The following is a 24,687-nucleotide window of genomic DNA, read 5'->3' on the forward strand; positions in this document are numbered from 1 at the left end:
TTGTTAATAAATAAAAATACCTACTGTTAACACTCAAAACAGCAATAAAATTTTTTAGAAAGCTTATTAAAGTCGAACATATGGGGGTCACATTCATAATCTTATCGATCCTAGGCCTTCCTTCTTTAACTTAATATTTCTTCGCCTACTATTTAATAATAATATTCACGAATGTACTATGTATATATGTATCTGGGTAGGTATAACTCTTTTTACACCGATAAAACTAGGTATCTTTTTTTTATTATTTGTTGCTATAATTAATAGTGGCGACCTGGATGTAAGGTTACATAGAAAATATTGTACCATTTTACGTATATAGTAATTGATAGGCGTACTGCAGTAATAACTTCAGCTATTACTAATCGAAAGTAATCGAATAAATTAATTTATTTTTACTTTCATAAAATGAAACCATGATTTTCTCACTAAACGCGGGCGTAATAACTGTATACTTTTTGTCTAATAATAAAATGGAAGAGACATTACCATTTTCACATCAACCAAGCACATTAGTAGATTAAAAGTTACAAATAAGGAAATCGAAAACAGACAACTGATGATAATGACGAGGACGGTAGTTTGCTTGACAATCAAACTAAAAACAAATTGTAAATTATTAAATTATACGTTGATGTGAAAAATTGGCATTTGCTTGTTTACACTCATTGATATAAAATCTCCCATTTACTAGAATAACACTTGAAATGTTAGCATAATTTGTGATTCACTGATGTAGTTGTCAATATTCTGCAAAATATTGACAACACGATTCGTTATAGTTATTACTGAATCATAAGAACATCTAAAACACTCCAGGTGTTATTAATGCGGGATCTTGTATAAGGAAGATGATAAATAAGTACCTAAAATAAATTAATTTCAGTGCCATTGTATCGACAAAGCAACTTCAACTGAAATTAAAAAAAAAAATTGAAGAACACATTAAATTATAAATTACAACCCCCGCCATCCATGGCGATGGGGGCTGACATTGCTTTGCCTGGAAGCCTGGAGTTAGGAACTGCCTATTAGACAAAAATTCCATGAAAGTAAGTTCTCATTCTTATTTATGCTTTGATCACCCTTATAAATTTTAAATTACGATTCTCTAAACTTTGTCGAAAAATGGCAACGAAAATGAATTCACAAAATTTTCTTTCATGGAATCGACTAGGTCGCAATCACTCAGTAGAACGCCCCTTTTTACTTTAAATCGGATCGGGTTACTTTAAAATCTACCCTGACACCAAGTTACGTATATGTTAATACGGCGTAGTTGCATGAGGAAAAGGCAACTACTCCACCGGACACAGTCGCGAGTAGTTACTTTAAGTAAAAATAAAAAAATAACCGCAGTAACGAAAAGGGAAGAGAGAGCACGTCTCGATAACAGTTCGATCGAAAAACAAAAACTAAACGAAATGAAACAAGAGTAATAAAAATCGTTCAATTGATGCTTTCTGCGTTGACGGCCGAGGAGACACTTTTATATCATCGTCATCCATCACTATTTAGCGCGTTCGAACTAACAACAAAGTTTCGAAATGGTCCAACTGAAAATCACAAAACGGAACCGATTACGAGATAAACAAAAAACACAGTCACCGTGCAAAACGGAGGGTGTGTCCAAGAATCCATCACTGGCCTTCTCCATGTTCCTTGTTCATCTTCGTTCAACGACCGCAACAGCAGAACCATCAGCAGCGATTGTATAATTAAATATATGAACACATCAGTAATAATATTTACAACGTATAGAGAAGTACAACAGGCAACACAAAAAGAGCCGTAGTAGTAGGTACATGTTCAATATTCGAACGGCGAGCCGCAAGGATCCAACGCCGGTCCGCTACTATTCTAATAGCTGACGTCGCTATCCTGCCGCCTTCTTTAAAAACTAGTACGTATTTTGGACATTTCGTTAGGTAGTTTATCTACTACCTGATCTAATTATTTATTAAAATTCTTTATGCGGGTATTTTTGACACGGCTTTCAAGAGATCGTTACTAGATGCACTCTTTTCGATACCCATCTTCATATTGTCGTGATGATGTTGCGGATGTTGTGACGCGGAGTGGTGCTGCTGTTGCTGCTGCTGTTCCATTTTTTGCTGTTGTTTCTCTTGCTGCTGCTGCTTAAGCCGGTCCTGTTCTTCGCGCTCCCGTCGTGCCTGTTCATTGATCTCTTTTACGGCCCGCAGTTCTTTTTTCAATTTCATCCGTCGATTTTGGAACCATATTTTGATCTGTCTCTCTGTGAGACAGAGGGCGTGGGCTATTTCTATGCGACGCCGCCTGGTCAGATAATGGTTGAAATGGAATTCCTTTTCCAGTTCCAACGTTTGGAAACGGGTGTATGTTTGTCGACCTCGTCTTCGTGGACATCCGTTTGGACCTGAAACGAAAGAATAACGTCCGTCATTCCCGAAGGGAATAAAAGCTTTTTACGAAGTACAATTGTACAACAGAGAACATAAAAACCGGTACGAAGTCTTTTTTAGAAAATGTACACCCTTTAACTTACTAAAATAGTCACTCTTGTAATAAATAACAACAGCTGCGAGCAACTTTCTAAACTAGTTCTAGTTTTAGCACAAGTCTAATGAAATAGGATAACTGTAACGTTTCAATTAACTTGTTTATACGCGTCTATAAAGCAGCAGTCACAACAATAAATGGTTTCTACAATTAGTAGATATAGTTTACCATACTAAAAGTAAATGTGGATAAGTGCCATGCACTTTGGAATAACTGGAAATATTTCATATTCTTTCAATTAAATGAGAAAACCCTATCGGTGCGGTGATACAAATTCATTTACAAAAGTTTCAAGAATTGTCCACAATTTAGAAGCATCGACTCTAATAAATACCATAAACATTCGAGTTTTTGCAGTTCTAATTTAGACGAAAACATTTCTGGCGTTTTTTACTAAATTTTGTAAAAGGAGTTCGTAATTTATGGTCGTTTTGTGTTAGAAAGCTATTTGCCCTTTTAAAGTCGTAAAAAAGGCACAACTTTCTTTTTTATAGCCGCTTGAAACCCTTTTGAAAACAAAGATCGTCACTTCGTGCTGATCCATTTGTTACCCATTCATATCGGACCGCTTTCTCTTGAATTGTCCGGTCGAATGAGAGTAGAAAGGCAATAAATAATCATTTCAGGTAAAAAAAAAGAAAGAGTAAACTCAGCAGCAAGAATGCAACGAAAATTGAACGAAATTAAAGAGCTCATACACACATATCTCCGTAAATAATCAATATTGGATAAATGAACCAAACATCAATTCGTCAATGAAATACTTACTTTTACGTAGTTGTTTGGATTGCAAATTTTGGGATCTCTCTTAACTTTTAGATCTTAAATATGCATAAACAACAAAATATTAAGGCAAATTCTGCCCAAATGTACTTTGAATTTGCACTGGGAATAATAATATCCTTGCAATTGTAATTCAAATATAATATCAGTAAAGTAAAACAGAAACTTGTAGTAAAATCCTCTCAATTTCTTCTACGAATGTGAATATGTAGAAGGTCTATAGCTATTTTAAAGTTTTAATAAGTTATTAAATGTTATTTTTCTAATAAAATTAAACTAGATCAAATTCGCAATCAAACAAATAAATGCATATGTTAAATGATTCTCATTACCCTGGATAATAGAAGCCACTATTTATTTTAGATAATGTTCATTCTTTACTGGAAAAATGTTAAATTGACAATAGATGTATAAACCAATCGGTCTATCATATTGTTATAGTGTCACTGGTGGTCTAGTTATATCAATCGATTGGTGATTAAGGGCGCGCAATTTAAATATTTTCTTATTCTCCCTTACAATTACTGTTTATAAATTACGGAAAAAAACATGACCGAATACATCTCTACCTATGGTGTAACTAGTTCATTCCTATTAGTGTCAAAATTCTTCTAGTGTTTTTATTTAAAATATCTGTTATATTAGTAAATGATGATTAGGTGAGATCCCTACTTTAGTTAATTTAATTTGAAAATTCAATATATAAATGAAAATTACAGGAGTAATAAGCAAAAGCCACAAGAAAGTTTAGAAGGTCCGACTAGTTCAACTAACACCGATTAATACAACAGAAACGTCATAGTGTTAACTGAGAAAATCAACAAAACTGTTCACATTATCGATTTATTTTTCAAGTGGGAAGTTGACAACCGAACATAGATATTCTATTACAATATGCAACCATCATCAAAAACCGCCTTTTCATATAAATCATAAAATAATTTAAAATTCATAACTTTTGAGAGGTTACCTACGCTTTTCTCAAAAGATTTTGAGAATTCGGTTGGTTTAGGACAATTTTTAAAGTGGCAGGTGATATATTCAGATAGACGTGCATGGTTAAAAGAACATTTACCACACCTTACCCAAATTATGCATTTTTGCGCGACATAAATAAAAATTGTCTTACCTATTTAATATGTTATAAACTTCTATAATTAGGAAAGTTACATATTTCTATGAAAATATGAAACATTACAAACTAATACATTCTCATTAGAAGAGGTACAAATATACATACCTACTATTAATGAAATATCACTGTTGTTTAAAGAAATAAGAAATTTTTGTTTGATTAACGATAACTTATTAATATCATTTTGTCATCTTTCAGACATTTTTAATGTCCACAACCATTACGAAGTCAGATAAGTTATGTCGGAAAGAGTAATAGGGATATAAAGGATAGCACAGGGTCGAGTTGCCTTCAATAAAAAGAAGTGAGGATACCGTGGATGGAGGTTAGAAATAAAGTGGTATTAGAAAGAATATAGGAGAACAGAGGGGCTCTATGGAAGTCAATCAGCAATAGGGGAGATAGGTTAGTAGGACACCTTCTCAGGCATGAAGGTCTAGTTAAAGACATATTAGAGGCAGAAACAGGAGTTAAGAGTAAACGAGGTAGACCTAGATTAGATTACTGTTCGCAAATAGTTAAGAATGCCGATGTTCTAGTTTTAAGGAAATGCAATGATTAGCTCAGAATGGGAAAGAGTGGAAGTGAGTGTCCAACCAGTCCTAGGACTAACGACCTTATGATGATGAATCATTATGGGCTCGCTTCAACGATTTCAACTCAATCATCTCGTTGAAAATCCGCTAACCAAGAATTAAAATTTCGTTGATTTGGTATTTAAGCGACTTATTGAAAGAGACTTACTATGGTTTGGGACATTGTTCGCGACCGGTTATCTGGTACTGGGCAAAATCAATACCCGGTACATTTCTAGCATATTCTACAGTTCAAGCTCAGCAAAAATTAGAACGCAGAAAACAACTTTTGAAAAGTACCAAAATATACAAACGACAGCAACGATGAAATATAAGTTTTTAAAGTCAATGGGGGGCGGAAATTAGCATGCTCAAGGTATTCGAGGGTTTAACATAATATGCCTGTCACATTAGAGGGGTTTTCTTTATACGTAGTTCATACTATTGCAATGTTACTGTAATACTTTGAAGCAAACATTTCCAATAACAATTTCGCTTAATTGAATGCTGAATCAACGTTGTTGTTATGGATAATAAAACACATAAATTCATCAAATATACGTTTTATTAATCTGCAATAACGACGGCCTTTGCCGAGGCATTTTATTTTATGATAACTATAATTTAATTAAGTGCTAAACAGGCCAGAAATTTCGTGGAATTGAGAAGCAAAATTATTTCTTAATTGGCTTAATAAGCTGACATACGATAACCTCTCGAATAATATTCAATACATTCTGATAGTAGTCTGTATTTGCAAACAAATTTCCTTTTCTCGATTCTTATTTTATCACTGTCTGCATTCATTTATTTCTGTTGGATTATATTAGGTATTGTACTTAATGCAACAATCTTAACAACGGATATGGGAATTACAGGAACTTGAATAAATAATGCACCAGTTGTAAAATTTACTTTATGGGCGATGATTGATGATTATTTTTTCGTGTTATTAGTTTAAATTGAAGATGAACATTGTTAGTGCTTAATATACCACAATTAATGACGAAACGTCGCAAATAAATTCAATTTAACATAGTGCATTGTTTTCATTAAATTCCTGATAGGATAATGTAAATTATATTGATTTTCATTAAAAATCTGACATTCCTGTGCGTTGAAATGCTTAATTTCAATAAATGAATTAAGTCACCAAGATATTACGCAAAATTTAATATATAAATACAAGATACAAGAAGCCTAAGAGATTACGAAACTCCTTAAAATCTACAACAGGCGAAGTTTAAGAAAATCTTCATTAATTCCTATTTTAGTTTGAGTAGTCACAGGAATGAAGAAGCAATAGGTAAATGCATTTTACGCACATTTTCGGCAATATCTTTAAATATTACTTGTAGGAAGTAACGACCGTACCAAGTTGGCCAATATTATCCAAGATTTTCCGATATTGTTCCAATTATAGCAAATGTCTGGTTTGTCATAACATTCTGCGTTGCTACCTTTTTGCAAAATAATTGATTTTTATTGCACCAACATCTATTGATGAATTTTATAATATACATATTATATAAGTATCTGTAAAATCTCGCTATTTAAAAGTTGACTCAAGTTCGGTACAGCATTAATTGACTAAAACATTGTTGGTCAGTAAGGACACAGCTTGGCGAAACATTAGTTTACCAAACCTTGGAACGTAAAAATTGGCCGAACATTATAATAGCCTAATATTGACAACACGATGTATGGTTTCCCACTACCGGTCCAGGTTTGGACTTGTAGTCAACGCGGTATACAAGCAATACCTTCAGTCATCTTTTCATACAAATTGATAATTAGAGATGCATCGGACAGTGATTTCGCCGGGTTTCAGGCGATATTTTCAGATAGACGTAGTTAAAAAAATATATTTGACACGTCCACTTTTATGCAGTTTCGCCCGTGCGAAAAAAAAAAAAAATGCCCACAAAGAAATTCAGTGAACATTTCCCTTACCTGTATGCAAGCAACCGAAGATCCCATGTTACTTAACAGCTCGTTGACTGTACTTTCAGAATAAACGTGGCAGAGAAGGCGAGTAACAAATCTTTCAATTTTCGGCCATTCTACATGTCAACGGACAAATTTGTTTAAGTGCGTCTACAGGCTCTAATTGCCAACCTGATTGAGGACGCGTCATGAACATAGACCGTAAAAATATTCTTCTGGTACAGTCACAGCTTAATAAAAAGCTACATTACAGCCAGGTCCTAAGACGTTCTAGATGTAATGCGTCTAAACCAGCGGTTCTCAATCTGTTTTTTGTGGAACTCTTTTTGACCAGCAGAACTCCCACCTCTGGGAAGTTTAAAGATTTTTGAAGTGAAACTTCTTTACGCACGGTAGGGTAAGTTCGTTTCATGCGAGTTGCTATGCTTTCCCTCGCTGTCTGTCCCTATGTATGCTTCGATCTTTAAAACTACGCAACGGATTTTAATGCGGTTTTTTTAATAGATAGAGTAATTCAGGAGGAAGGTTTATATGTATAATACATGCATAATATAGTAGAGAAACACTGATAATTTTAGAGGTTTCTAATTTGATGTCGTAAATAAACACATTTTTTGGCGCTTACATTGNAAATACCAACAATAAATCTAATAACAAACCAAGTTAATTATCACTTTTTTTGAATAAAAAAGAAACGTTTCTAGAATAATAAAACCTCACCAAAATCTGCAAATTTATACATTTTTATTTACGTTAAAAAAACAACAAGCAAACATATAATAGTTTCCTTCAATTAAACAATTTTGTTCTTTTAATTCTAATGGTAAAATATGGGGTAAACTTTTAAGGCCCTTTTTCAAAGGAATTATCAATCATTCACCACTATAAAGGTACAACTAACAGTTATAAAGTATTTGGAAATGAATTAAATTTTTCTTAAATCGAGCAACAAAATAAAGAATGAAATTCGCGCAGACAGCCTTCAAATTTAAACAGGAATAATAACAAAAATACGGAAACTCACGACGTTAGTCATGATGTTTACCAAGTAAGTAAATCTTACGAATACAAAAATCACACATCGTTATCAATGGTCAGTACGGTAAATTCAACATAAATAGAGACATTGCGAAACATTTTTTCTTCTTGCAATAAAAGAGCCAGAATCGGTAACAGTACCAAAATAGCCCACATAACAGGGAATTTAATAAGTCTTCTAAAAAAGCTTTTTTCATATTTTTTTATTGTTTCTTAAACTCATTTTTATAATTCATATCGTTTAGGGTCATTCGAACACAATTATTTTGGTGATCAAACTTGGCTATCTTTAGCATTTTTTGTCAATTTGTTTGTATTTCTCCATTACTAAAAGCGACTGGAAATAAGTTCAGAGAAGCGGATTATGATCAGATCCAGATCAGATTTTCCATAACACAGTCACCTGATCCGTTCCTGATCAGACTACAGTACTCCATCCCATGATCTGGTTACCTGATTAGGAACTGATCAGCATACAGTATCATTTCCCTTGATTGGTCTATTTGATCAAAATCTGTTCAAAGTAGAGTACTCTATCCGTTGGTCCAATGATTTGATCAGGAATTCGTCAAAGTATAATATCCCTCGATCAAATTCTGACCAAAGTACAGTAGCCTATCCCTTGATCCAGTTATACGATCAATCATCTAAAACTGCGAATTGTCTTATGGTTTCGGTACGTTGTTTAAAGCAAGACTGTATCCGATGTCCTGAACTGGATCATAATACAGAATTCAGTTTTTTTATCTGATTATGGTAGGTAATATTGCTTACCAAACAATAAATTCATTATTAATATTGTGAGTAAATAATTNAAATTTTCTTTTTACTTGTACTCTTCTTTAGCTCTGCTGCCTTTCGTTAAAGAAGGGACAGATCATTGCACTTTTCTCCAGCCAAACTATAAATATTCCAAAGACTTAGTAATTTAACAATATCATATTAATATCAACAAAACTATGAACACCCCAAAAATCAACCACCTAACAACAGTATTGCACGATTAAGAAAATAGGCATTAATTTAACGCTAAAACTAAAATTAGTGAATATAAATCAAGCACATACCTATTTATGAATATAGTTAACGAAATAAATAACGAGTTACACAAGAAGTTACTTTTTACGGAAAATAATGAGTATTTAAGCATTTTTATTTTTAGTATAACTCAAGGGCCATTAAAAGCGAGTAATTTTTTTTAAAAGTCGCACTCATGCAAGCCAGTCAGTCGCACTTAATATTTCGCATACATTTCACCTTTTGTCATACTTTTTTTTGCGAAGCATTTACATTAAAAAGTCAAAATTTAAGACTCGTTCTTATACTCGGTTAATCCTAAATTATATCAGCATCTTCTTTCCAATATCAAAAAAAAATAATTATTGAGTATGCATCTTAAATAAAAATGGACGGACTTTGATAGGTACCTGACTGTAATCTATAAATATTTTTTCAACAATTTTATGTGCTAGTTGACATAGTATTTCAGTTTTTATTATTATTTCTTTCCTTATATGTGGTACCTATTTGTTACTGGCCGAGGCGAATCCTTCACAAGGACATTATGTGACATAAATCAAAGTGAAACGCTAAAGGTAGCAAAAAAAAGAAAATTAAGTGGGAGTGAGACAAAATATTACGAGCAGATACTGACGCGTCAGAGATAAGGACAAATGTCAGATGCATTTTGGATGTTAGTTTAGTCGTGTTTCTTTGCTTTAATACCTAATGAAAACAGTCGGTAGATTCGCACATGCGCATTTTACCAATGTCACATTTCTGCGACAAAAATACCTGCGCACAACTGATTACTGAGAAATGAACATGCGCGAAGTAGAAAGAGCAAGCGCACACAACTAAGAGTCACAGCGCAGGCGTACAAGATTCATTTTACTGTCACTTTTTACTCCCACTACAAGCTTACGTACCGCCTTAAGAAACTCAAATTTTATTTCGATTCATATTTTTTATAAGTAAAGTACAAAAACTGAAACACTATGCATGTATGTTACGAAACAAAAAGAGCTTCTTTCTTCCTAGATATATATAAATTATTAAATTAAATTCTCGCATTTTAATTTACTAAATTTTGACTTTTTCTTGGCAGCGCACTCGAATGAAGGAATAGGGAAAACCATGACATTCACAGTCACCTCTATCACACGGAACCCTTTGAGTATGTATGTAACAGTGTCATCTAAACTTATTCTATTTTTACGGCAAGTTCACAGGTATCGAGACTACATCAAATTACATACATAAATAACTGCATTTTTTAACTCGCTATTAGTTTAAACCTACACGGGAAATGGCTTCCACTATGCGTATCTATTAAATTATTATTATTATTATTCATTTAAATTTATAAATTGTTACAGTGTAGTTGTCACAGACAATCCATTAGTTAATCAATAAGTATTTACATATTCGAATGTGCACGATATTTCTACAGGATGCAAACATTAGATTCTAAAAATACTGTATCCAATTAAACGATTCGGTTTAAGTAAAAGCAAAATCGACAAATTAATGAAATGCAGGTTGTTTCTAAAATGGACCTTAAAAGATTAAATACCAACAATAAATCTAATAACAAACCAATTTAATTATCACTTTTTTTGAATAAAAAAGAAACGTTTCTAGAATAATAAAACCTCACCAAAATCTGCAAATTTATACATTTTTATTTACGTTAAAAAAACAACAAGCAAACATATAATAGTTTCCTTCAATTAAACAATTTTGTTCTTTTAATTCTAATGGTAAAATATGGGGTAAACTTTTAAGGCCCTTTTTCAAAGGAATTATCAATCATTCACCACTATAAAGGTACAACTAACAGTTATAAAGTATTTGGAAATGAATTAAATTTTTCTTAAATCGAGCAACAAAATAAAGAATGAAATTCGCGCAGACAGCCTTCAAATTTAAACAGGAATAATAACAAAAATACGGAAACTCACGACGTTAGTCATGATGTTTACCAAGTAAGTAAATCTTACGAATACAAAAATCACACATCGTTATCAATGGTCAGTACGGTAAATTCAACATAAATAGAGACATTGCGAAACATTTTTTCTTCTTGCAATAAAAGAGCCAGAATCGGTAACAGTACCAAAATAGCCCACATAACAGGGAATTTAATAAGTCTTCTAAAAAAGCTTTTTTCATATTTTTTTATTGTTTCTTAAACTCATTTTTATAATTCATATCATTTAGGGTCATTCGAACACAATTATTTTGGTGATCAAACTTGGCTATCTTTAGCATTTTGTTCCAATTTGTTTGTATTTCTCCATTACTAAAAGCGACTGGAAATAAGTTCAGAGAAGCCGGATTATGATCAAATCCAGATCAGATTTTCCATAATACAGTCATCTGATCCCTTCCTGATCAGAGTACAGCACTCCATCCCATGATCTGGTTACCTGATTAGGAACTGATCAGCGTACAGTATCATTTCCCTTTATCGGTCTATCTGATCAAAATCTGTTCAAAGTAGAGTACTATATCCGTTGGTCCAATGATCTGATCAGGAATTCGTCAAAGTATAATATCCCTCGATCAAATTCTGACCAAAGTACAGTAACCTATCCCTTGATCCAGTTATATGATTAATCATCTAAAATTGCGAATTGTCTTATGGTTTCGGTACGTTGTTTAAAGCAAGACTGTATCCGATGTCCTGAACTGGATCATAATACAGAATTCAGTTTTTTTATCTGATTATGGTAGGTAATATTGCTTACCAAACAATAAATTCATTATTAATATTGTGAGTAAATAATTATTATTTAATTATTTAATGTCAAACTAATATGTAAAAACAAGTTAATTCTGATCATTTGGCCGGATCGGGCATGGATCTTTGAAATGAATCCAGCATAGGTCTTTGAAACGGATCCGGCATGAATCTTTTAAACGGATCATATATGGTCTGATGATTTTTAAGCATATCCGGATCAGGAAGTCTGATTTATCCCTGAACAGTCTTCAGGCAATTCTAATCCGGATTGGACCCTACACTGAACTAATTTCCAGTCGGGGAGTGAAGGTACTACTCAGATCCTAAAATATGTTCTTCATTAGTATCAGGGACTAAAAGAAAATAACTGTTGCCTCCACTGGCTAATATGAAATATGTCGATATGATAAAAATGTCATAAATGTTCACGTCTTCCTGACAAAGTAATTGTGATCCTCAAAAAATACCTACTGTTAACACTCAAAACAGCAATAAAATTTTTTAGAAAGCTTATTAAAGTCGAACATATGGGGGTCACATTCATAATCTTATCGATCCTAGGCCTTCCTTCTTTAACTTAATATTTCTTCGCCTACTATTTAATAATAATATTCACGAATGTACTATGTATATATGCATCTGGGTAGGTATAACTCTTTTTACACCGATAAAACTAGGTATCTTTTTTTTATTATTTGTTGCTATAATTAATAGTGGCGACCTGGATGTAAGGTTACATAGAAAATATTGTACCATTTTACGTATATAGTAATTGATAGGCGTACTGCAGTAATAACTTCAGCTATCACTAATCGAAAGTAATCGAATAAATTAATTTATTTTTACTTTCATAAAATGAAACCATGATTTTCTCACTAAACGCGGGCGTAATAACTGTATACTTTTTGTCTAATAATAAAATGGAAGAGACATTACCATTTTCACATCAACCAAGCACATTAGTAGATTAAAAGTTACAAATAAGGAAATCGAAAACAGACAACTGATGATAATGACGAGGACGGTAGTTTGCTTGACAATCAAACTAAAAACAAATTGTAAATTATTAAATTATACGTTGATGTGAAAAATTGGCATTTGCTTGTTTACACTCATTGATATAAAATCTCCCATTTACTAGAATAACACTTGAAATGTTAGCATAATTTGTGATTCACTGATGTAGTTGTCAATATTCTGCAAAATATTGACAACACGATTCGTTATAGTTATTACTGAATCATAAGAACATCTAAAACACTCCAGGTGTTATTAATGCGGGATCTTGTATAAGGAAGATGATAAATAAGTACCTAAAATAAATTAATTTCAGTGCCATTGTATCGACAAAGCAACTTCAACTGAAATTAAAAAAAAAAATTGAAGAACACATTAAATTATAAATTACAACCCCCGCCATCCATGGCGATGGGGGCTGACATTGCTTTGCCTGGAAGCCTGGAGTTAGGAACTGCCTATTAGACAAAAATTCCATGAAAGTAAGTTCTCATTCTTATTTATGCTTTGATCACCCTTATAAATTTTAAATTACGATTCTCTAAACTTTGTCGAAAAATGGCAACGAAAATGAATTCACAAAATTTTCTTTCATGGAATCGACTAGGTCGCAATCACTCAGTAGAACGCCCCTTTTTACTTTAAATCGGATCGGGTTACTTTAAAATCTACCCTGACACCAAGTTACGTATATGTTAATACGGCGTAGTTGCATGAGGAAAAGGCAACTACTCCACCGGACACAGTCGCGAGTAGTTACTTTAAGTAAAAATAAAAAAATAACCGCAGTAACGAAAAGGGAAGAGAGAGCACGTCTCGATAACAGTTCGATCGAAAAACAAAAACTAAACGAAATGAAACAAGAGTAATAAAAATCGTTCAATTGATGCTTTCTGCGTTGACGGCCGAGGAGACACTTTTATATCATCGTCATCCATCACTATTTAGCGCGTTCGAACTAACAACAAAGTTTCGAAATGGTCCAACTGAAAATCACAAAACGGAACCGATTACGAGATAAACAAAAAACACAGTCACCGTGCAAAACGGAGGGTGTGTCCAAGAATCCATCACTGGCCTTCTCCATGTTCCTTGTTCATCTTCGTTCAACGACCGCAACAGCAGAACCATCAGCAGCGATTGTATAATTAAATATATGAACACATCAGTAATAATATTTACAACGTATAGAGAAGTACAACAGGCAACACAAAAAGAGCCGTAGTAGTAGGTACATGTTCAATATTCGAACGGCGAGCCGCAAGGATCCAACGCCGGTCCGCTACTATTCTAATAGCTGACGTCGCTATCCTGCCGCCTTCTTTAAAAACTAGTACGTATTTTGGACATTTCGTTAGGTAGTTTATCTACTACCTGATCTAATTATTTATTAAAATTCTTTATGCGGGTATTTTTGACACGGCTTTCAAGAGATCGTTACTAGATGCACTCTTTTCGATACCCATCTTCATATTGTCGTGATGATGTTGCGGATGTTGTGACGCGGAGTGGTGCTGCTGTTGCTGCTGCTGTTCCATTTTTTGCTGTTGTTTCTCTTGCTGCTGCTGCTTAAGCCGGTCCTGTTCTTCGCGCTCCCGTCGTGCCTGTTCATTGATCTCTTTTACGGCCCGCAGTTCTTTTTTCAATTTCATCCGTCGATTTTGGAACCATATTTTGATCTGTCTCTCTGTGAGACAGAGGGCGTGGGCTATTTCTATGCGACGCCGCCTGGTCAGATAATGGTTGAAATGGAATTCCTTTTCCAGTTCCAACGTTTGGAAACGGGTGTATGTTTGTCGACCTCGTCTTCGTGGACATCCGTTTGGACCTGAAACGAAAGAATAACGTCCGTCATTCCCGAAGGGAATAAAAGCTTTTTACGAAGTACAATTGTACAACAGAGAACATAAAAACCGGTACGAAGTCTTTTTTAGAAAATGTACACCCTTTAACTTNTGTCACAAAAGGTGCACCAAACGAGGAAGGTTTATATGTATAATACATGCATAATATAGTAGAGAAACACTGATAATTTTAGAGGTTTCTAATTTGATGTCGTAAATAAACACATTTTTTTGCGTTTACATTGCAAACGCTGGCTGAACCCTACGAGATAGGTCAAAATAATATACTACAGTATTGCACACCTTAAAAAGGCCTACAAAAAAGTCCGCGATGGTGTATGTCTATCTCTTAGGGATAACCCACAATAACCATTTTTAATCCTTTACTTTTTATGAGAAATAATGGCTTATTTACGAAGCGATTTTAAGGAATACAGCATTAATCCTTATCCAATTAAGTACTTTTAAATACATTGTGCATTTAATATAGGTCAATCTGGCCCTTTACAGCATGTAATTTAAATGAATATTTTCTAAGATATTACAGACTTAAAATGCAGGGACATAGCGGTTGAGGCGGTACCGGCCGGATTGTATTGTCTAATGACAAAAAAGCTGTGATTGTTGTATACAAGGACATTCTATAGTATATTTACTATCAGCATTGCACCCGTGCGAAGCATAGTGTACAAATTATACCATTAAACCAATTCCTTAACCCCTGTCCCGGTATGTTTGTGTGTTTAAAGAAGTTTCACTTCAGTAGCGTGTTGTATAATTACACGTTGCATTTTTTTTTAGGTTCAATACATGTTCATTTCTTCGAGTAATCTATTTAGAAGAGGAAAACCTTCGTAACTTTTTCGTTCAACACATTTTATATAGAAGACGTTGAGTTTACCGAATATATCAACCACATAAGTCAATTCCATTCCTTGTCATGAAAAAGTTCTATATGATTGACAGACGTAAAAATTGGTTGTCTAACTTCTTCTCCCGAAAGCCATCTCACTTCCGTGTGTAGAAGGTGTGATTAAAGCTGACTTTTCATATCTTCACATGCTTTTTTAAAAATCCTTGACTGCAATACATTCCTTACTAATGACGTAATGACATTCTCGGATAACAATAGCTACATTTAAAAATTGCGGTAAATGTGAAAATTATTATAATAAATGAATCAGACTGGTTTTTGTGAGTAGACAAGGTCCATACGGATATAATAATGATAATATAAAATAAACAAACAAAATAATCAAAGAAACAGGAATGAACCAATGAACAATTGTAATCAGTTAGGCCACTTTCACACAAAGCGATAACGACACGATTTACTGCACGCGATTTATCGTATCGTATCGGAACGCCGCTTTCGCATTATGCGACTATTTTGTTTCCAAGTTGAAATACGAGCATACCTATCTTCGCACTGTTGCCTGGTTTAGTTGTATGTATCTAATGGAGCGAAAAACAGTAATTCTATTAAATCGACTATTTTGTAATTGAATGTATTTTTCTTTGAAGAAGATATATTAATAGCTGCAAGTCGCGGTTAGCAGTACTAGCGTATCATACACGATCATACACGTTCATACACGGAAATGAGTATTGGCAACCATGGACAACGGTAAGTTGGCGCTACACAAGACATGTGTGAAAGCGAACATTTGGTTACATTGAATATACGCATCAAGCACAATTTGTATTTGCGACATTTTTTTACTCAGTGTAAAAGCGTTCGCTTTAAATACATTTACTTTGCAGTAAATCGTGTCGTTATCGCACAGTATGAAAGTAGCCTTATTGTATCTTAAAGTAAAACCAAACAAAAAAGGCAGTATCTCTCGGAACCTCTGTCACCCTTCCACGGAATACGTTTTGGGAACTGCTGGTCTATGAGTTGTCGTGTAGTGATCCCGAAAATATACTCGCGGGTTAATGTTATCGTACAATGGCCTGCGTGTCGAACGGTATTTTAAAATAATCGTTTGTCTAAGCCATTAAGGTATTTACTAAACGGTACCATACCAGATGATTTATTTGTAATGAGGTAACATCTCTAAAACTTGAAACGTTGAAAAACATCACGTAAAATACCTACTTAAGTATACCAGTTTGATTGAAACATTTATCCGTATCTAATAAAGTCAAACATTAAACCAACTCGAAGAACTTTTTATGGAAATATTGTAGGTATATTAATGTTATATATCTAATATCCTCATATATACTTTTAGTTTTTGTTAATAAATAAAATTAAATTATTTTGAAATCGATTCGTTTTTCGTTTTTTTTTTTCCATTAAGCAATAGAAAAGAAGTTTAAATTACCAATTTAAATTTTGAATCCCTCATAACCTTGTGAACGAAGTTTACCTATTGTTACAATTTTGATAGCTGGCGGTATGAGAATTATAATCACATTTTATTACTCTTGTCCAAAATTGGATTAAACAGATTTGGCGATTTTAAGTAATTCAGCCTTTTTTGTCACAATAAAAGTTGAAGTGACTTTTTTTTTAAAAATTGCTACTACTTTCTACCTAAAGAAAATCAAAACTTCAACAGCGACGTCGGGAGACAGCAGAAAGACAAGCAGGCAACGGGAGGAGTGGAGAGAATGGCGACGGCCTGAGTAACCATGACAACAGGCCCTTTATCACGGGGTTGCACCCTCCGACGTGCCGCAGGGCTGTAAATCACCACCAGACCTGTCGCGACTGCCTGTGCCGATGCAATGCGGCGACTGCTGCCACGGACTTGGAACATCGTACTCGAGTGATTTACGTGTCGAAAATTCCGAGGAAAAAAGAAAGGACGATGAAAGTGTCGGAGGTGAAACGATAATGGTTGCCTGTTTTAGACACCAAGTGATATAGAACGAAAAAAAAAGATGTGAAAGAATCGATTAATATAAATTAATGGAAGGGAAGAACAAAATGATAACAATGATCTCGATTACCTATTCTTGTTTCGAGAGATTCGACACAAAATTATTATGCAGAATTAATTATTTGATATTAGTATGAATACGGACGATGAATTACACAAAACTACTTAACAGCATTTAAAAGATATTATTAAAAAATTAAAAAGAAGACACCCCTAATTACCACAAAATGTTTTTAACAACGAAGTCTCGCGTTGATAATGCCCACGTATGAAGTGGGTGAAACACGTGTCCGCTCAAAAAGTTTTCGTGGTAATTAGAGGGTGAGTCTTCTTATTATTTTTTTAAGTAATTCTTATTTACCACATTCTCCTTTTTCTACTTTCACTTAAAAGATAATAGACATGGCCCATTGTCAATATGATGCAAATAGATGTATTATACATATAAGCACATAAAGTGAAAATACTTATTAACTTCGTTTTGACAAATTACCTATTTCTTGAAATTCACAAAGTATGAATTTTTTGAATTGTCTTTCAGATAAACTCTAAATTACTCCCTACAGAATTATCAACAGAAAAGCGAGAAAGAAAAGAATAACGATAGATTTAATCAAAACCATTACAAATTAACTGCTATTGTAATGTTTACAAAACATACGGAATTACTACAATAAAGCAACACCCTAAATCATCACGTTTTTTCACTCAAAGAGATTGTGGACCTCAGTATTTGATATTAATTTCAATTTGATACCTCCACGCGTTCCTGAGAAAAAGGGTCATGACAGATAGACCGACAAGGAAGAAATAATCTTGTAAGGGTTCCCCTTTTTCTTTTAAGGCACGGAACCCTAAAAAGTAAAGCTTTAAAACAATAAATTCAATTTTTGTCGAAAAAAACGCTTGAAATGTGGTAATGTAGGAGTATGCTAAAAAATATAGTAAAAATAAAAGTTTAGAAATAAGGAGTATCGAAAACAGAATGAGAACAGAGGGGGGGGGGAGAAATCAATATGAAATAGGAGAGATGGGCTAGTAGAGCACTTTCTTTCTGACATTAAGGGCCAGTTAGCACATATAGTAAATTAGATTTATTACTGTTCGTAAATAATTACAGAAATATAAATATTGAATCAGGATATGTGGAGATGGGTGTGTGACGTTACCAATCAGTCATCGATTTGAAGACGATGATGAAATACGCCAAACAGGTACAATATAGTGTAGTAATCAGGAAAGTAACCAATTGCGGTTATAACGTTGCTTCGGTAAAAGTTTGAATTGCAACATATAGTTACAAGAAGGTAACGTGCCTATCACGTTGAGGTGAGCTACGCCGGGATTCGTTTCAGCAAGTAGATATCCATATATTTAAATGGACCTTGTTGAAGCATACGTAATCCTAAAATGTAGCATCGTACTACAGATGGCGTTTACGGCGCCATTTGTGGTATTTTCTAAAACGCGCTGTTAAGAGTTGGTCTGTGTTCTATCAGAGCTGTGTGCGACGCGCTGATGAGATCCAAAAAGATCGAAATCGCGATCCGCGTCTGGCAGTTTCGACAGAATACAGACCACTTCGAATTATTTTATTTGATATAGTTACAAATTAAGAAAAAATAAAATATGTATATGTGTATTTTCAAGGGTAAATTTTCAATTAATGCTTATCATTTTAAAGCATAAACTTTAGAAAACTGACAACACTGAAGTTATTATTGAACATTTTAAAACGTTAAGCAGCCAAGTATCAATTGCAACTATTAATTTAAAAGGGCAGTTGTACACTTTCGTTTTCAATTTCCGTAAAAACTATTCGTATTAATTTGAAATGTTTATTACAACCTGTTTTGTAAAATGCGCTCCTACCTATAGGAACGTACATATAGAGCTGGCTGGAAGGATATGCAACATTTGGTGCAGTTAAGCGGTTCTATATAACCCATTAGAAGTCTCCCGAGTGTCTACTCGTTTTAATTACGCGACATAGTTAAGAGAGCGCGTCGGTTATGTCGCATAATTTCGCGAAACGACCGTCGACAAACCCCTCGTATAATATGCGGCAAAGGGTGCCAAGCCGGAGAGCCCTGGCATTGCCGCCAGCACACGCCTCCTCTCCGACACAACTCCGACAACCCATCAGTCCCATCCGTGCCTGAAATATTCGATCACGATTAAATGCCATGACACACTCTCCCTTCACTTCCCATTTTAACTCTCACACCCGCGACGTTTTTAAGTACGTGCCATGAATTTACGTACCGATCGAGTCGCTAAGGGAAGCCATTAAAAGTAAAATAATGAAATTTTGAAAACGTGATGGACAATACATAATATGTAAATTGTATAAACTATACCGGATGAAGGGTGGCGAGGAACGCGAATCTTTGATAAATATCTCCATTAGTATGCTCACCTCAGCGACTTAGTTGAAATTTATTGTGTTGGACAGATGCTGATAAAGAAAAAAAAGGAAGTAATACAACCAAACCCAACCCGTAGCCAAATGAATCAATCAAAAATAATATTTTAATTTTTATTTTTTTGGTTCACAAACGGAAGGATTTGACCACACAAAACCCTCAGGAGGAGAAAGGGGCACGAAGTGAGTGTGGTCGTTACTGTGTGCTTCTTATGTCTGGAAAAATTAAATAAAAATGGAGAATGTATAAATGTATAATTGCCCTTTAAGAAATATTTCTACATTGTCGCAATGACTACAGGTACCAATTAGTAATCACTTGTTCTTGTGTAGATGTTTTTGTGTTTCTTTTCTACTTTAATAAATTATTGGACATGCTTCTCCATTAATAAACATAAAGATACAAGGAAAAAGAAAAGCAGAGGAAGACTGTTCGCAAATGGATGATTGGGATGTTTTACTTCTCGAAGAATGCGAATTTTTGTTTTAATTAATGTACCTGGTATGTAAAAATAGGAGACGAAAGATTTGAAGAAGTGGCTGATATTTTAGGTATGTAGGAAGTCAGATAAGTCAGGACGGAAGGAGTAGTAGGGATATAAAGCACAGGATAGCGCAGGGTCGAGTCGCCTTCAATAAAAAGAAGTCACTTCTATGTTCACGAACGATTAATTTAGAAATTCGAAAAAGGTTGTTAAAGGTGTATGTTTCGAGTGAGGAGCTGTACGAGTGCGAAACAGGGACGGTGGGCGCGGCGGAAAAGAAAAGAGTTCGAAATGTGGTATTACAGACGAATGATGAGGATACCGTGGATTGAGAAGGTTAGAAATGAAGAAAGAATAGGAGAACAAAAGACTACGGAAGTCAATAAGAAATAGGCGAGATAGGTTGGTAGGACACCTTCTCAGGCATTAAAGTCTAGTCAGAGACATATTAGAGGCAGAAACAGGAGTTAAGAAGAGTAGAAATAGACCGAAGTTAGATTACTGTTCGCAAATAGTTAAGGATGTGCGTTGTTCTTGTTTTAGGAAAATGCGAAGATTAGCGCAGGATAGGAGGGAGTGGAAGTCTTAGGACTGACGACCTTATGATGATGATAATAATGTAAGACATTTAAAAAAAAAACAAGAGTTGGAGTGGCGTACTGATGTTTCCAAATTAACCTATAACATAGTTATCCGACAGGAGAATCGAGTCTAGAAAATTTTTCCTTGTTTTTCAGAGTATGTTTCAAGTTTCACCCAAAAACCGGTTTTCAAAACGTATAGTTACAATAAGCAATTATGAAATGATTTTTTTGTGGTGTAACGTACAAATTTACGGGTTTTCCTTTTTCATGTGCTATTTACTTGTGCTGAAAGCTTTGCTTCTTCCCAAATTTCATAGTTTTAGGTCAACGTCAAGTACCCTATAGGTTTTGATTCCCTTACGAGCTGACTTCAAAGTTTGGATTTTGTCACGGTTCCAAAGAATTGCGGATCCAAGTATCTGATAGTATTAATTTCAACTTGATGCCTCTACGCGTTTCTGAACAGATAGACAAACAGATATGCGATCCCAAAAGGGTTCCTTTTGAGGNAGATTTCCCCTTCTCGATAATAATCTAAACAAAACAAAAATATACATATTTAGTATCAGCATTGCACCCGTGCGAAGCTGGGGCGGGTCGCTAGTCGAAAATAAAAACTAAATTTCGATCATTTCCTTTTGCTTTTTTTCGACATCCTACATACAGTATTTACCTTGTTGTGAAAATTTCTGATTTTCTCATAAGGCAAAACTTAAAATTCCATCCGTACCTTAAACAACTTCTATCAGATATGGGAATAGTGGTCAAGACAAGCATGCAATGAATGAGCTTGCTTGGTTGCGATTTGTATTCGACGCGAGCTGACCAAATACGAGACAGACGAACGAAGACAATGTTTTCGTTGTGACTTATGAACGAGACATATTCAATTTTTACGTCTCCATAAAGAGGTACATAGCCGCATTACAATTGCCACGAAGATAAATGCATCCTTATGATTATACGGAGCAATTTCATTATAGTGTATGACTTTAAATTAGCTATAATGAGCACTGTAAATGCATTAGAAATTATCTAATTATCACTTCGCAATTACTTTATCATTCTTTATTTCGTTAAAAGGAACATTAATATTTAACTATCAACTTCAGAATAGAACAGCATAAATTAATCAGTTCTTCTACGAATTGCCACACAACATCATTTCTGTACAGTAAGTATCAAAACAATTGTAATAAATTTAAAATTTTTCCTGAACAAACTTGCACCCCGCATTTAATTATGAATGAATACAGGGTTATCTAAAGTGAATAATTCATGTGACGCATCTTATTCCATATTTGAATTTATTTTAATAAAAAAAAAAAAAAAAAATGAAAAATCACTTCAACAAAAATTTTGCATCAAATAGTACAAAATAGTTTTATGTTCACAAACGGAAGGATTTGACCACACAAAACCCTCAGGAGGAGAAAGGGGCACGAAGTGAGTGTGGTCGTTACTGTGTGCTTCTTATGTCTGGATTTAAAATAAGAGAGTCATTACAAAGAAAAATTAAATAAAAATGGAGAATGTATAAATGTATAATTGCCCTTTAAGAAATATTTCTACATTGTCGCAATGACTACAGGTACCAATTAGTAATCACTTGTTCTTGTGTAGATGTTTTTGTGTTTCTTTTCTACTTTAATAAATTATTGGACATGCTTCTCCATTAATAAACATAAAGATACAAGGAAAAAGAAAAGCAGAGGAAGACTGTTCGCAAATGGATGATTGGGATGTTTTACTTCTCGAAGAATGCGAATTTTTGTTTTAATTAATGTACCTGGTATGTAAAAATAGGAGACGAAAGATTTGAAGAAGTGGCTGATATTTTAGGTATGTAGGAAGTCAGATAAGTCAGGACGGAAGGAGTAGTAGGGATATAAAGCAGAGGATAGCGCAGGGTCGAGTCGCCTTCAATAAAAAGAAGTCACTTCTATGTTCAAGAACGATTAATTTAGAAATTCGAAACAGATTGTTAAAGGTGTATGTTTGCAGTGAGGAGCTGTACGGGTGCGAAACAGGGACGGTGGGCGCGGCGGAAAAGAAAAGAGTTCGAAATGTGGTGTTACAGACGAATGATGAGAATACCGTGGATTGAGAAGGTTAGAAATGAAGAAAGAATAGGAGAACAAAAGACTACGGAAGTCAATAAGAAATAGGCGAGATAGGTTGGAGGACATCTTCTCAGGCATGAAAGTCTAGTCAGAGACATATTAGAGGCAGAAACAGGAGTTAAGAAGAGTAGAAATAGACCGAAGTTAGATTACTGTTCGCAAATAGTTAAGGATGTGCGTTGTTCTTGTTTTAGGAAAATGCGAAGATTAGCGCAGGATAGGAGGGAGTGGAAGTCTTAGGACTGACGACCTTATGATGATGATAATAATGTAAGACATTTAAAAAAAAACCAAGAGTTGGAGTGGCGTACTGATGTTTCCAAATTAACCTATAACATAGTTATCCGACAGGAGAATCGAGTCTAGAAAATTTTTCCTTGTTTTTCAGAGTATGTTTCAAGTTTCACCCAAAAACCGGTTTTCAAAACGTATAGTTACAATAAGCAATTATGAAATGATTTTTTTGTGGTGTAACGTACAAATTTACGGGTTTTCCTTTTTCATGTGCTATTTACTTGTGCTGAAGGCTTTGCTTCTTCCCAAATTTCATAGTTTTAGGTCAACGTCAAGTACCCTATAGGTTTTGATTCCCTTACGAGCTGACTTCAAAGTTTGGATTTTGTCACGGTTCCAAAGAATTGCGGATCCAAGTATCTGATAGTATTAATTTCAACTTGATGCCTCTACGCGTTTCTGAACAGATAGACAAACAGATATGCGATCCCAAAAGGGTTCCTTTTGAGGTATGGAACCCTAAAAATAAATCTTCACTACATGTATAAGGTTAGAAGCTTTCGAAATGAGGTGTTATAGGCGGATGATGAAGATAACGTGGGTAGAAAAGGTTAGAAATGAAGAGGTATTGGGAAGAATAGGAGAACAGAGGACTTTATGGAAGTCAATAAAAAATAGGCGAGATAGGTTGGTACGACACCTTCTTAGGCAGGAAGGGCTAGTCAGAGACATATTAAAGGCAGAAACAGGAGTTAGGAGGGGTAGAGGTATACCTAGATTAGATTACTGTTCGCAAATAGTTAAGGATGTGGACTGTTCTAGTTTTAAGGAAATGCGAAGTTTAGCTCAGGATAGGAAAGAGTGGAGTTACGTGTCCAACCAGTCTTAGGACTGACGACCTTATGATGATGATGATGATGACACATAACAGGTATCTACATTGCATTACCATTACGTCCAATCTTCTGATCGACCATCACGACACAACCACTACCCCCTGCAAGTGTCCGTCGCCATTATTAACTGGGTGGCGGCAACCCGAATCGTTTTCCGGGATCCGTGTGCCGCATTACTTCGTCCCTACTGATGACTCCGATTTGCATAAAATCGCAAATGCACCATCTGGCTTTATTACCTATACTACGGCTGCGGTAACCGTAATTAAAGCTACGAGGACATCGGCAGCATCAGGAATGACTAAACCGAACGAGCATACATAATATGCGTACTACGGCACCAGTTGCAATAGATTTTTTCTTGAAGCTTAACAGAAATGACTCGATTGGTACCTATTTGTGTATATAGATGTACACTATG

General features: G+C 34.6%; 2 protein-coding genes across 2 annotated transcripts in view; both read right to left on the minus strand.

Annotated features, from left to right (window-relative positions):
- Window positions 1-18: 18 nt before the first annotated feature.
- On the minus strand, window positions 19-6,807 carry LOC112904035 (homeobox protein abdominal-A homolog). The gene is made up of 2 exons (XM_025973143.1): window positions 6,798-6,807; window positions 19-2,443 (listed from the first exon to the last, which is right to left on the minus strand). The coding sequence occupies exons 1-2, from the start codon at window positions 6,805-6,807 to the stop codon at window positions 1,971-1,973; spliced, it is 483 nt and encodes a 160-aa protein (XP_025828928.1). The 3' UTR covers window positions 19-1,970.
- A 2,033-nt stretch (window positions 6,808-8,840) lies between these two features.
- Window positions 8,841-24,687, minus strand: part of LOC108744504 (homeobox protein abdominal-A homolog) — a 125,494-nt gene continuing 109,647 nt past the window's right edge. Inside the window, exon 3 of the mRNA XM_025973159.1 lies at window positions 8,841-14,612. Coding sequence (XP_025828944.1) covers window positions 14,185-14,612 — 428 coding nt within the window. The 3' untranslated portion in view covers window positions 8,841-14,184. The remainder of the gene's footprint in view (window positions 14,613-24,687) is intronic.

This window comes from Agrilus planipennis, unplaced genomic scaffold (genome assembly GCF_000699045.2).
Source record: "Agrilus planipennis isolate EAB-ADULT unplaced genomic scaffold, Apla_2.0 scaffold33, whole genome shotgun sequence".
NCBI lineage: Eukaryota > Metazoa > Arthropoda > Insecta > Coleoptera > Buprestidae > Agrilus > Agrilus planipennis.